Source organism: Cuculus canorus, chromosome 3 (assembly GCF_017976375.1).
Source record: "Cuculus canorus isolate bCucCan1 chromosome 3, bCucCan1.pri, whole genome shotgun sequence".
NCBI lineage: Eukaryota > Metazoa > Chordata > Aves > Cuculiformes > Cuculidae > Cuculus > Cuculus canorus.
Window position 1 is genome coordinate 81277517 of NC_071403.1, and position 14569 is coordinate 81292085.

The window sequence follows — 14569 nt, forward strand, 5'->3', positions numbered from 1 at the left end:
TTCTTTTCTCCTCTTTAGCCCTAAACAACAGGCAAAAATGGCAGAGTACTGCAGATTAATATTTGGAGACGCACTGCTTATGGATCCATTGGAGAAATACCCGGTAATATGGTTTGGTATTTTATCAGACCACAAATATCTGTGTGAATTTTTATATAAGTATTTCAGTCCTGTGTCATTCTTCACATATGGCCTTTCAAAACAGAGTCTAAAGGAGGGAGCTAAACAATGTGAGCTGTTGATGATTATGCATATGATTTCTGATGCAGAGATTGTTCTGATACAGTGAATTGTAATCCTCCAAATGCAATTGATTCTCATAGCTGCTGTTTTATAGTACAGGCTTCTATATTACTTATGTCGGTTATTACAGTAGGCATTTCATAAGGCATTTTTCTTTTCTTCTTAAGCGCTCTCTCTCAGTAGCCCCGTGTCATTTAATGTTGAGGTTACCTCTTGTGCAAGGTGCATTTCATTTTAATAGGACCTGTAGAGGTACAAAATTATCTTGCATCATATGGGCCATAAGAAATTCCCATAAGCTTGGCTCTTTTGTTGTTGTAATCTATTTCTTTTCATTTTTTGCCAGCTTGAACCTGGGGTTCCTCTTCCAAGCCCTATGGATTTAATGTACAAAATTCTGGTGAAGAATAAAAAGAAGTCACATAAGTCTGCAGATGGAAGTGCAAAAAAGAAGCTCTCAGAGCAAGCTTCCAACACATGCAGTGATACGTCTAGTATGTTTGAACCTTCCTCACCTGGAGCAGGTATGACTTGAATCTACAAATATATTTCTCCCTAAGACATAAATGCCTAATTATTGCTGTAATTTGATCCATTTACATTGCTTTAGAATGGCAAAGGTACCCCAGTGTACCTCAGTGGAACACAACACTAAATGCCATTGATCCAAGGGTCTGAGAAGGCTCGTGACTGTGGAATGACTTATGTAGAGACCTAAAGCTCAGTGGTGTGTACTAACGTTTATCTGCACTGCTTGGGATGCAGAGCAACCTGCCAACACGTCCACCCTTAGGTGCCTTCTCTGTGTGCCCAAGCTCGATACCAAATGTAAATGTTTTCTTTTTTTCTGTTGCCTCTGAGAGGTGCCTACCATTAGGTGCCCTTTCAGACTTAACCCATTGCAAAGGAGAACTGCTACGGTTCTGTAGTCCCTTAAGTTTTAGAGTAACTGTGAATGAGAGATCTGTTCCTCAGGCAGGCAAGGCTTAACCTGCTGTTGTCTTGCATTAGTTCAGACCAGGTCACAGACCTCCATGCAAAGTGTTATAAGATGGTATTCTGTTCCAGAGATGGAAACAGGCAAAAATAATACTGCAAACAAATATTTGTTACTAGCAGGAATTGGAGGGAATGTGGCCAATGGAAAGCAGCGTATTGAATTTACCATGTCATTATTAGCAGAATTTTTAAAATCAGAAATTAAATAAGGTTACTGTAATTTAATGCATATATTCTGGTAATGTCTGTAGGATCTGGAGGAGATTCTTGGGTTGGTATGGAAAAATGAGTAAGAGATGGTCTTCGACCTGAAGAGCTTAAAACCTAACTAGAAAAGGCAAAGAGAAGTGCAGAGGAACAGATAAAGTAAGGATTTGCTCTAAACCACAGGAGCAGATTAGCAGCAGCACAAACAACAAATTGGTATATCCTGATTCCCGGCCCAGTCACTGTTCCCTGTACTAGAATTTCTTCTTCCTATTAAGACTGAAATTTTGGATTGCTAAAAGCGTAGACATTTATGCCCAAGCAGTAGAATACTTACAGAATAGAATAGAAGTTCAATACCATCTGGCATTAAAAAAACTTTTCCTTTTGTTTCTTTTTTTTTAATAAATTCTGATTAATTGAGCTGAAAATTTTCGTGCTGGCAGTTTACCTCAAGCTGAATTAAAAAAAAAAAAAAAAAAATCTGTATTTGTGGATAACATTGTTTATTCTATTAGAAATCAAGAATGAGTTTTCAACTATCGTGTTAAGAAACTTTGAAAGGGGCATGCTTTGAAGTAGGGCTTGGATTTCAAAGGAAGAGTCATCCTGCAGTCAGAAATTATTTAATACTATTTTCTTGATTTGCTTTAGGCAAATCCCAAGCAAGAGAAAAATAAGTGTGCGTATGCCAACTGACTTTTTTCCAGCACTTGAAATCAACTCTGGATTCCTAGCTCTACATTTTGTTAAAAGCACATAGTGAGAACCCAGTGCAAAGTGTATGTCTTTTGCTATATGATTTCTTCTGAGTGCCTGATTTGCATAGAGGGTAACAGCTTTGTCTGTCAGGACTCTCTCTGTGAGCTTTTATAGAAAAAGACTTGGGCCATGAATCTCGGTGTTGATGATGATGCAGAGAAGGGTCAGTCCTATAATACTGTGTGTAAATTTACAAACTAACTGTGAATATTATGTCAGTATTACCTATATAACAACCTCTGTTAACTGTAGATTATGAAGATGAACATTTACAAATTAGAAAATACTAGAATTGAGATGGCAAAACTTATGTGGTCGCTTGGTTCAAATGTGACTGCCAACATATATTACTTGTAATCCTTCTGTCAGACATTTTTTCTATGTTAGAACCTATGCTTCTTTTGGAGAATGCAATTAGTCAATATTGTTTTTATCTCAATACTTGATCCTGGGTCTCGCATCCTCATCTTGGAGTGAATTTCTGTAGGGCTATCCCACAGAACGCTGCATTTGAGCACTTCACAAACAGCAGTGACTTTATCTGTACAATACCTGTGGGAAGTGAAATAATATTAAGCCAGTCTTCTCTAAGGATATCTGAGTCTGAGAAAGCTTAAGATGAGTTTAGGGGTGACTAAAAAGGAACATCCAGGATCTGAATTTTCAAGAATACTTTGAATTTTTAAGTATTCAGAGCAGTGCTTCAGAGATTTTGGCCACAGGCACAGCTATAAGCACACAGCATTTCTGTAAATCAGATGCCAGCTTTCTGTCTGTGAACACTAACAAAAAAAAAAATTATTCAACATTTTATAGGAGCTCTGTGGCAAGATTCAGTGAAAAGCTTGGTTCCATGGGGCAGTGATCAACAGTCACCATGACACCCTGCTTTTCACTGCCTCATTCCTATGTGCATCTGAATATCAGCAACGTGTAATGCTGAAGCACTGCGGGCATTATGCTCCCCTGTACTCAGTACCGATTTCTTTCTGGAGCATAAGCAGAATAATGCAATGGAAAACTCACTAAAGGAAGCCTAATTTTTAACATTTCTTAACATAAACTGTTTCAATTCTCCAACCTTAATATAATATTCAAATTTAGAAAGTTGAGCGTATTATTCAAGCAACTCTTTATGTGCTGTATAGCTCCTGTCAGAATTATTGCTGATCTGCAGGAGAAAGTTGTGCTGATTTAGCCTTTTAGAAATTTTAAATGAGATTTTTCACAGCAGTACAAGAAATATGCAGATTCGTACTTCAGTTGATAGCAGGCTTCACTGTGTCTTACTCTGCTTGAGATCAGATTTAAACCCAAATAAACCATTCTTTTGATATGTTTATAAAACATACCATATGAAAGCTAGGTAGTAGTGATATAATAGCAATAATTAAAATAATTCTGAAACGACCTTTGCAGAATGGCTTGCAAGATGTTCATGAAAAGTTAACTTCAGTAGGGTGCAATATCTGTCGGTGGAAAACACTTTCACTAAAGATAGAGCAAAGCTGGCAAAGCAGAAAAAGAGCTTCTGAGATAACGCTTGTGAGATAGATTGTCATTTTGGTAAGCAAGTATCTTAGGCCCCGTGGTTTAACACAATGAACAGAAGTAAATAAACAAGTTTTTCCAAGTTAGGTTACGCTGCAAAAAGAAACATGGCAGTTCTGCAGGTGCACGCATTGTACTGAAAGTATTCCCATACTGAAAATAGCCAAAACTTGCTAACTGAGTATTCAAGTTTTCAAGCAAATTGTTAGTTTCTCAGTGGTAGTATGACATTTTTGTCAGAGTGCTGCAAGGAAAGAGTCTTGGAAACGCGGAGAGAGAGGGTACAGTTGGCTCCGTTGTTTCATAATGACTAAATAGAAACCTGGATGAAAAGTTCTAGGCACAGTGTATGTAAATGCATCAGTACATTGCTGCTGCATGACAGCTGAGGCCATGGTCCACTGTTTCAAAATAAAATGTTTTAGCAAACTGAATAAAGTTCATTTTTTCCATTCTAAAAATCAGCAATTGCTGCTGTATAGCCTGTGGAAAAAGCAAAAAGCAATTCCCTCTGCACCCAAGATGCTGATGGCTGCCTAAACATTATAGAGCTAACAACCTGCACCAGCAAGTACCGCATTTTTAATCCATTCTGGCTGTTATTTTAAAGGGGTCTGAGAAAGCAGATTAGCAAATTTGTCTGAATTTCAAGCAATGTATAACCTTTCATTTTATTGGGCTCTCAATATCTGTCATGCTGCTGAGGTGTGGTCAGAATGGATAGTATTTAGCACTCTGCTTCCTCAGTCCTTGATAACAGGGATTTGGCTTGTCATTCCCCACTCTTCTCTCCTAATTATCTTTCATTCAGTATTGCGGTGTTGAACCCCTCTATCCATCAGCTGGGATTCAGCCTGCTTTGTCCACTTGTTACATTGCCCAGTGAGCACTTCTGTGCTTCCCCACACTGCCACACTCATTAGCAGCAGCTCTTTGATAAATCCTTGAAACTGCCCTATTAGTCCACTGAGAAGTTTCCTGTGCCCTTCTGCCGATGAGCAGTTCACAGTATATGGATTAAAACTTATCTGTTGTAGTAGGGAGCAACACCTTTTTATTTCTTGATATTCTTCTGCCTGCCTCTGTCCATGGGCAGGCTTGTCTCATATTGGAGGGCAAGCCCTTGGAGCAGGGCTCTCCATTTTCACTATATTTGTATGCCGCATCATAGCACAGAGAGGTTCTGTCCTGACCTGGCTTTGTAGTCCCATCTAAATGGAAATATTAATTCTGCCATTACAGCTAGCTGTCTCTTAGAAAAGCTCATGGCACATACTGGACTTGACCTGCAGCACAGCTGTATGTGCCAGCCTGCATGCATTTATGCTGCAGTGTCTCTGCCCTCCTGGGAAGGGATAGGAATGATGCCATAAGCCTGATCCCCCTACCACTGTGGGAGGGAGAGCATGAAGGCAACAAACAGTGCAGGCATCTCCTCAGTCTGGCAAAGGCTTGCTGTGACTTTATGTCTCGACAGCGTAATGGGAAAAAGAAGGTTGAGTTTGAGCGTAGGCCCATGTTGCTGGGTGAAAGGTAATGCAGATGTAGTCATACTTTCTAAAACACTATTTTTTTTTCCTGTGTTTGCAATCCTTTGTATTATTTGTCCCAGTTTTGGTGTATGATGCAGAACTTGAAAATTAGTTCTGATCTCCTTGGGAGTTTCTCTGTTAAATATTTTTAAATAAAGGAATGATATGTTGCACACTTTCCTCCCTGTACACTTCTAGCAAGCACAAGCTATCATCCACCTGGTATCTCAGCAGTACAAGTTGGCTGAAATCTACCCATGTCCCCTATTATGTAAACTATGGAAAGTGTTATTTTGCCAGTCTGGTGAAATCAATTGAGAGCCTCCCATCCGAAGATTGTCACTGCAAATCCTGTGAGAGCTCGGGTCGTTCTTTGCAATATGTTTAGGTTCCCTGAGCCATCCCTTGAGCCTGTTGAGCAATCATGTTATTTTCTTCAATGAAATGTTCAGGAAGAAATTTGTTCATGAATAAAAGCCTGACATTTCAACATCTACATCTGGAAGGAAACGCAACTCGGGTAGTCATCATTTGGTTGTGAAAGGCACACTCATTATTTAGATCATATGTGCTCTCCATGCTCAGAAGGGGCCCACTGGGCATGATTCAAGGCCTGCTGGAACAAAGAAGAATTTCTTTATTGACTCAGTGGGCCTTGGATTAGACCCTAAATTGGCAGGAGGAACTGAGACTGAATTACCATTCTCTGGAGAGTTTGGGAATGCTGCACAGTGGTTAGATTTTTGTGCTGCCAAAATAAAATTGCCACTGCTGAATAAAGATGAAAGGTTTGTGCAATAAAAACTTCAGGGTGACTTGTCAATCTTATAGGTGACTGCAGTATAAGGTAAACCTTCTTTTCCAGAGTCTTAAGATGCACAGTGTATAATTTATGATAACCAAAGCCATAGGAAGAGTGACAAAAGAGAAAGATAAGCTTGATAATCCTTAAAGGTTTAATTTCTGATGCAAACAAATCAAAACATTTTGGAGTGAGGGGATGCATTCGTTAGTTAACAATAAAGAACCTGTCTTGCTCATAGGAATTTGTTGAGTACACCACAATTAGAAGCAAGGCTTAAAATGTGTTGTGTTTGGTCCCATTTACTCTACCAGTACATTTTCAGGGAAGGGATGAGCCTTATGCATCTTCTTCCCATTCTTTGATTTGCACTGCCCTCAGCTGGTGTATTTGAGCCCTGACACCAGAGTCCTAGCGGCAAGGCACACCTTGCTGGAATTGAAGTCAAGCTATTGCAGTTAGGCTCCTGTGGCTGTTCCTACCAGCTGCTCTAGCTCGAGTACATGTACTGTGGTACATTCAGAACAGATGGATTTTGCGGAACAGTCCTAGCTACCATAGCACATGAGAATCTCAGGAATTTTCATGCGTGGTTTCTCTACCCCGTGCATGCTGTAATGTGTGTGCTGAAGGGAGAGAGTGAGAGCACTCGCAGAAGGTTGTGTGGGTATCCTGCAACAGAGAACAAGCTTGAACTCACATCTCCCAAACCCCAGGGCTGTGCCACAAGCATGGGAATATTTCTTCAGAGTAATTTGTGATATTGTACCCACACACTGTGCACACCACGATGCTCTTGTCTCAGTGTTGGTGCCTACTCCATGATTTCCAGACACTGAGCGTCCAGCAGCTGCGAAGGAAGAGCTTTTAATGACAGTTAGAACTTATCAATGATGAGGATGGATGAAACCATCGAGACGGTGTATTTGATTTGTGCCATGACAAAAAGCCGCGTGTATTAGATAGTATCCTTTACGCAGTGCTATTTGCACATCTTTCTCAAACTACCGCTGGTATTTGTAACTATTGCTTCAATAGTTATCTTCTGCTTAAAACTTTTCAGGAGAAGCAGAGATTGAGAGCGATGATGATGACGACTATGATGATGACTGCAAAAAGTCGTCGATGGATGAAGTAAGAATGGAGATCTGTTTTATGGTGATGGGTCGGTTCCGGCAGTTGTGGGTTGGCTTCTGTTAGGAGGAGTGGGACTACCATCTAGTGGAGAAAGGGAGGCAGAGCACTGGGAAACACACCAACTTTCTGAAGTGGGTTACTACTCTCTTTGGAAGCACACATTTGCTTTATTTATTTATATTTTCATTTACTAGAGAATAATAATTAATAGCACCATAGCTGATCGTTTTAGACAACCGTTTGTTGTTTATTTAGCATTGTTGGAATTAAAACTTAACATCAAAAACTTAAAGCTTTATTTATTATTTATCCACCAGTACCGATAAATGTGCGCAGCACTATGCATATGTAAAGGCAATGCACTCCCTTCCCTAGGAGCCACATAAAAAGAATGGCTACAGAAGCAGTTTAATTAAACATTTAAATTTTATAGCAAATTTTCCTCTTTCCTATGTAAAGTTCCCTGTGTGAGGCACTGACTTCACTAATCCATGATCAGTGTGAGGTATCGTGGTTGCCAGAAAACTGGGCTTTGGTATTTGTGGCCTCTGACGGCCACCATGAGCAGATCAAAAGTGCAGCACTTTGCCTTCTCTGTCCTAGGGTACTGCTGGAAGTGAGGCCATGGCCACAGAAGAGATGTCTAACCTGGTAAACTACATTCAGCCTGTGAAGTTTGAGTCATTTGAAGTATCAAAAAGTGAGTAAGCTAAGCATGAGCAACATCTTACACTGGAAATTTCCTAGCGAGTGTTTGGAATAAAGATCTGGAGGAATGCTGCTTGGCTTTCTCTTAGTTAGAGACAGGCATATGGACAGAAAATGTTCCCTTGGTATCCAGCCAAGTAAATCCATATTTATTTTGAAACCTGCATTAGTCTAAATATCAAACTTCATCAACAGTAAACATGCTGCCATTTCAAAAACTTTTTTGAAAATGTATTTACGTTGTCTTTGTTGTCTGTGACTGAAAAGTAACTTAAGCGATTTGAGAAAGGTGGTCATAAATATTCCTTTCTATTGAGCAAGTGCTTTATAGTTTGCCTCTGCTATATTTTTAGAAGATTCAGTGTAAGCAGAGTCTGTCCTTCCCTATATGCAAAACCTCTCGTTCCTGCCTTTTTGTATTGTATAGAAAAGGCCATAATTTTACCCCCAGCTGGCTTTTACAGAAGATGCCTTGCTAGGAGTGCACTCAGTAGCATCCTCAATGAGCACTTCAGCATCTTTTCTTTCTTGGTGCAGAATCCCCTGCCGTTTGCCTGCCCTTTTTCACTTTGCTTTGACACATTGCAGTATGCTCATGGAGCTTTTTAGTTAAAGAAGTGTCTAGCATTTTAATTTATTATGGATTTGTGGAGGCCTTGGCAGAGGGCAGGTAATTGGTGCCTAATTTCCTACCTCTATACATGATTTTGCATTTACTCATCGTGAATAGTAAACATATAAGAAGTTATCTAGCTGTTCATTTTTGTGCGAATATTTATACAGACATACCCACGACCATTTACAAAACCATGCAGAGAGCTATCCTTTTTCCCTATAGTTGTGTCCTTTTGTGTGTTTATAATCTCCTCTAGCTCTAATGAGGATTACAAGAACACAGTGGGAAGGAGATATTCCTTCTGGAAAGAAAGCCATGTGAATCCTAGCAGGACAAATTGATGCAGCTGTTGTAAAATTGTCGTGTGTAGATTTCTTCTGGTCACATGCTTGTGCCTTTCTGAGTTTCACCTTTTGTAAAAAACTGCTGATGTCCAAATTTTTTATCCTGGGTCTTGAAGTGACCTGTGGTCAATCATACTGTTTTTGTGAACTCATAATGTTAAGGAATTAATATTTCAGATGTTTATGTTGAAAAAGTCGTTGTGTGGTAAATTTGGCCAGTTTGTTAAGGCCTTACAAGGTAAATGTTGCTGGCTGGTTAAAGCAGTGGGTACTGCAGCATGACTTGTGGGTTCTGATCTTAATCCTGGCCTGGTCTTACTGCTGGACTTTCATTAAATTCAGTTTGATAAGGATTGTTTTTTAATTTTCTGCCTATCCAGCTGTTGCCCATGTTTTGGTTTTGTTCACCTGTCTACTTTTCTATAAGGGTAGAGCGCCACACTTGTCTTTTATACAGTATGGTTGTTTCAGTGTTACGGCATTTTTCGAATATTTTCTAATTCAGATTTGTTTTTTATTGTGATCCTTGCTTCCATGTTGATAACAGCACCTCACTGCTTCTGTCATTTACACATATAGAAGTGGGTTTTCTGGTCTTGGATCCAACTTGTTAATGGAAAAGCTGAGTGGCACTGGATCTGTAACAGTCCTGATAGCCCTCAGTAGATATGCTCCCTCTCTCTGACAGCAAGTAGCTGTAACTATAAAAGATTTTTCAGATAGTTTTCAACAAGTTCTTTTTCCACTCCATAGTGACTTCCTTCTGATAAGACAGCACAGTGTAATGTATCACAAGAGAGAAAGCTCTCCTGCATGGATTTTTCTTTAAAGGGCAGGTTTCTTAAACTTTTCAAGATACTACCAGGAAATCAATGATTGAGTCATAGAATGGTTTGAGGTGGAAGGGACCTTTAAAGGTCATCTAGTCCAACCTCCCTGCAAGCAGGGGCATCTTCAACTAGATCAGATTGGTCACAGACCCGTCCAGCCTGGCCTTGAATTGTTCTTATTTTAATTAGGAGTTTGACTAAGCCCTGGACATCTAGTAAGCAAGTCATTTAGCAGCTACCAGTTCTAGTTTCAAACAGATACTCTGCTTCAAGATAAGGCTGAGGGATACAGGATATTACTACAACAAATTCTAACACCTATATTCTAAATAGAATAAAACCACTATGTATGTATGTTGTTAGTACTATCTCATTAGTAATGGGAAAGGATGAAATAAGAATTATCTCAGTGCCCTTATAAGGAGTTGAGATAGAGATGAGCTGGCTCAAACTGAGTCTGGAGAAAGATATAATACTGCTTGTTGGAAAGGGATAGAAGTGGTACAGGAGGAGCTTCTAGGAAATGGCAAGGGTCTTTCCCCATTCAGAAGTAATAGCTATGAATAATGGCAGTAGCCTAAAGGTTGCTAATTAGAAATAGGGACCATAATACAGTCTGAGTCCCATCTCTCTTTGAGGGAGAGAACACCACGGTCATCCTCTGACTCTTCAGCATACACTGTGAATAGTTAGTAGCCCACAAACTGGCAGCACATATTCCTGTCACCTTTGCCCAAGCAATCTAATTCCTTACTTCTTTGGATCCACTGCTTCCTTTTTGGCTTCCTGTAAGGAAAGCACCCCTCTGTTTCCGTCCTGCTTCTCTCAGCAAGACAAGTGCTTTTGTTCAGTTTTATTGCTCTCCTGCCGCTTTGCAGTTTGCCTTCAAGGAGGCAGCCAGCCTGGCCTCCTGGCCATCCCTGGACTACTGCAGCACAATCACTTCCAAAACAGTTCAGGGCAAGCCTTTTCTCTGCCTTATTCCATAAAGCAATGAGGCTAGAGAGTTTATTTTTCAACTCAGGCATTGTTTACCTCATTTTTAGAGAGAAAAGTGCTGGGATATCTAATGGATATGACCTCCCAGCGCTGTGGCCCCTTGTAGGCAATCTACACTGCTGATTCTGATGAAGTGGAAAGCAGTTATTTTATAGGAATCTTCACCTTCTGTACACAAGTGTAAAGAAAAAAATACTGACAATTAGAGGGGTCTTGTCTTAGGCTCTCTGCTACAGAATGTGGCACGGGTACATTGAAAGGCTGTGCATACATCAGGCAAAGGTAACAAATGGTACACAAATAAATGTTTAGTCCCACTGAGTTACAAGCTTAGAAGGAGATTTTCACTGCTGTCAGGTCAGAAAGTTTGACCAAATTAAAGAGGTCATAGAAGCTCCATATCAGCCTGAGGTTGGGTCTGAAGACCTGCTGGGAACATTAGTATACCTTCTGGCTTGATTAGAGAGCCGTGTTTCCATGACTGTGTGAGACAGATGTGACCTTACTCTGGTACACTGAAGATAACGGGAACTGCTGTAGGCACAGCTAGCACACTGCTTAGTTTAGTCTGATATGGACATTAGTTATTATAGCTTCAAATTGGCTCAAAGCCCTTGCATCTGCCTGCAAAGATAATCTAAAGATCCAGCAGGACCCTCTATGTTCCCCACAAAAGCTGCTGTATTGCTTCTGTGTCTCACCTGGGAGCTTTGGGCTCTACCCCTCAAATATATCAACACGGTACTTTGGAAGCAAACATGAGAGATCTCTGCGTGTGCATTGGCTTTCTTTTGCCTGCAGCTGGAACGTAGCAATCTGAGGCAGTACCAGTGCCCTTAATTTGAGCACTGCTCATGTGAGTTCAGACCAAGCTGCTGAGTGCATTTAGAGCTTTCTTGGTGCTGTCAGCAAATTATTATGTACATCAATTCTTTGAAGCCAAGGTGAAATGAGCTAGTGGACAGGGTGAGGGGACTGAGTCTAAACCAGTTGTTTGCAGCTCATGCATCAGGTATGATTTCATACTCTAATGTGTCACTGTTTTTTCTCTCCCTTTTAAACTTTCAGAACGCAACAAAAGTTTTGAAATGTCTTCCTTTGTGGAAACCAAAGGGCTTGAGCAACTCACAAAGTCTCCTGTGGAATTTGTGGAGTATCCTTGACTTTCAGAAAGTTGTTTTCTTAGCCTTTCTATATCTGAGATCAAGGCTTTATTGAAATTTGGAGACAGGAGCTGAGGAAATGAAATTTATAGATTAGACTGTCTTCCTAGATCAATTAATTGGCCTGAGTTCTGATGAGCTAATTTAAAAGCTGTCATGAGTCCTTGTGCTGTGGGCTAGGACAATAGGGAATACGCATAAACTACATATTGAAGATCTGCTACTTTGTATTCTCATTGTTGAATTTATCATCCATCAACAAATTATCAAAATGTGGCTGACTTGTTCTTTTGCAAAGTCATACAAGAAAGCTTGCTCTCCCATCATACCTATAGTTCCAAGAGCACTGAGCTGTTTTGCCACACAATTCTTTTTTCTTCTTTTTTTTTATACTTTTAAAAAAAGATAAAGAGCATTCTCTTTAGACCTTTCGATGTTTCTCAGCGTCTCTCATGATGGCTGTAGTTAAGAATGAATAGTTGAGATAAAATAGTGCAGCAAGGAAGACTAATGGAAAGCTATTTCCACAGATAACCTGCAGCATGTTCTCATCTCAAAGATTTGTGGAGTCAAGTATAAGAAGGGCACTCTCATCGTTTCTGTCTGTGTGTAGAAGCCAATTCTAATGCACATTCCAGAAGCACTTACTTTTTTAACTGAGTGCCTCTCCCTGAACCAGGGGAAGATTCCCTGTTTGCAGCTATTTGCCTCTATAAATGCAAACTTTTGAAAATTCCAAATTTGTAGCCATAAGGGTAAGTGGAATTTTACAAATGCTATCTTTTTTATGCATATGCCTCTGCAATTTCCTTTCTTATTCTGAGTACTCTGTACAGGAACAAACAACACCTTCAATTACCCCATATTTGTCATATCTCCTACAAAACTGTGGATGGATGACTGGAAGCATTATGGTTGCAGAAATCCAGTGAGAAACCCGCTGCTGTTCTGTAAAGATCACCTGCATTTCAATCTTGCACTCGTGCCTTTCTGCAAAGTGTTTTTTGTCATGCATACTGTATCTTAACTACTCACCGTTTAGATACAACAAAATGCAACTAAGCCGAATTTACCCAAAGGGAACACGTGTAGATTCTTCAAACTACATGCCACAAGTCTTTTGGAATGCTGGCTGCCAGATGGTTGCGCTTAACTTCCAAACTGTAGGTAAGTTATGCTGGTCTCTGGATTTTGTAAGCTACACCTTTCTAATTCTCTGGTACAGTTTCCGATTCTTAGGTAGGAAAGGCTTTAAGCAGCAAAACATATATAGTAATTAAATGATACTAAAGAGCTGTGAATTAACATTTTTAACACAGTTTGGTTTGGTTGCATCTGTCTGTTTTTTTTAACTAAGAATATCTGGTATAATACACTTAAATAATGTCCTCCAAATTGTCATCATTTATAAGTAGTTATGACTGAGCAGCATTTGAGATATGGCAAGGATTTTTTTTGCTTTGTCTTTCAAAATCTCAGTATATCGAGATGTAAGGGACTTAGACAGCAAATTCCACGTTAAAACATGAGTCTTTAGCAAATAGATGCTTGGGCTCCTGCATGCACAAGTCACTTTTGAAATAGGATGTGTTGTCTTCCAAGGCTATGTCTATTCTGAGACATATGAACATTTCCAGCTACTGGATCCCAGGACTTATTCTGGCCATGTCCTGCCTCTGGGCATATGGTACCATGGTGTCATTTCCTTTATCCTTTCCAGTTGTGCCCATGTACACACCACTCTTCCATGGAATGCAAAATGCCATGCAGGCTGGGAGTCTGCAGAGTATTAAAACCCTCTTTGAGCCAGTTTCCACCAAGTATTGGGCACCCACTGTCTGCTGTTAGGAACATAAGTACTCTGCTGGGTAAGGTATGACAGTACAAGACCGAGGGACTGAAAACCTAAGTTTCAAGGCTTCTTTTAAAATGTCAAAGTGTTATCTATTGAGTAGTCTCTGAAAGATGTCTTACAAATGTATTGTTTTTTCAAAAGAATGCAAGAGAGTGCCTGCGATCACATCTAAAACCTCTTCTACCAAGCAACACTGTGCCATAAGTAGCTGTTTACATTAGAGTTGCTTTGAAGTTGCAATGAATAGTATTATTTTGTTGCTTTTTTAAATTGTCATCTAACCAGAATGTTATTCTTATCAATATTTTTAACACTTAGATTTGTCTATGCAAATAAACATGGGAATGTACGAGTACAATGGCAAAAGCGGATACAGGTTAAAGCCAGAATTCATGAGAAGACCAGACAAACACTTTGATCCATTTACTGAAAGTATAGTGGATGGAATAGTAGCTAACACCTTGTCTGTCAAGGTATGTATGCAGCTGCTAAAACTGCTCTCATGACAATGTTAGAGCATAGATGTATTTCTGTTATGCAGTAACCGAGCAAATGACCATATGAAGTCAAGAAAATAAAATGCACTTGTCTTCATTGAGTGGCATTTCATTTTTAAATTGTCGAGTATCTTCTGCCTCACATTTCATATAAATGAATAAATATATTTTTATTATATGTATTCTTTTCCATAAAAGTAAGTGAGAAATTAATGGATTTAAGAGTAATTTGGTTTTTTAGTAGCAAAGAGCTGAATTCAAAACACTTGAAAAGACTGTTATGAAGTGGTAGGTTGTATGGGAACAGCTAGAACAGTACACTGC

General features: G+C 39.6%; 1 protein-coding gene across 2 annotated transcripts in view; it reads left to right on the forward strand.

Moving 5' to 3' along the window:
• The window catches only part of PLCB1 (phospholipase C beta 1), a 411218-nt gene that overhangs the window by 309291 nt on the left and 87358 nt on the right, over positions 1-14569 (forward strand). For both annotated transcript variants that reach the window (XM_009556561.2, XM_054062286.1), the window contains exons 13-19: positions 19-103; positions 590-767; positions 7160-7230; positions 7837-7933; positions 11799-11883; positions 12936-13060; positions 14067-14221. In XM_009556561.2, the coding sequence (XP_009554856.1) occupies positions 19-103; positions 590-767; positions 7160-7230; positions 7837-7933; positions 11799-11883; positions 12936-13060; positions 14067-14221 (796 nt within the window). The remainder of the gene's footprint in view (positions 1-18; positions 104-589; positions 768-7159; positions 7231-7836; positions 7934-11798; positions 11884-12935; positions 13061-14066; positions 14222-14569) is intronic.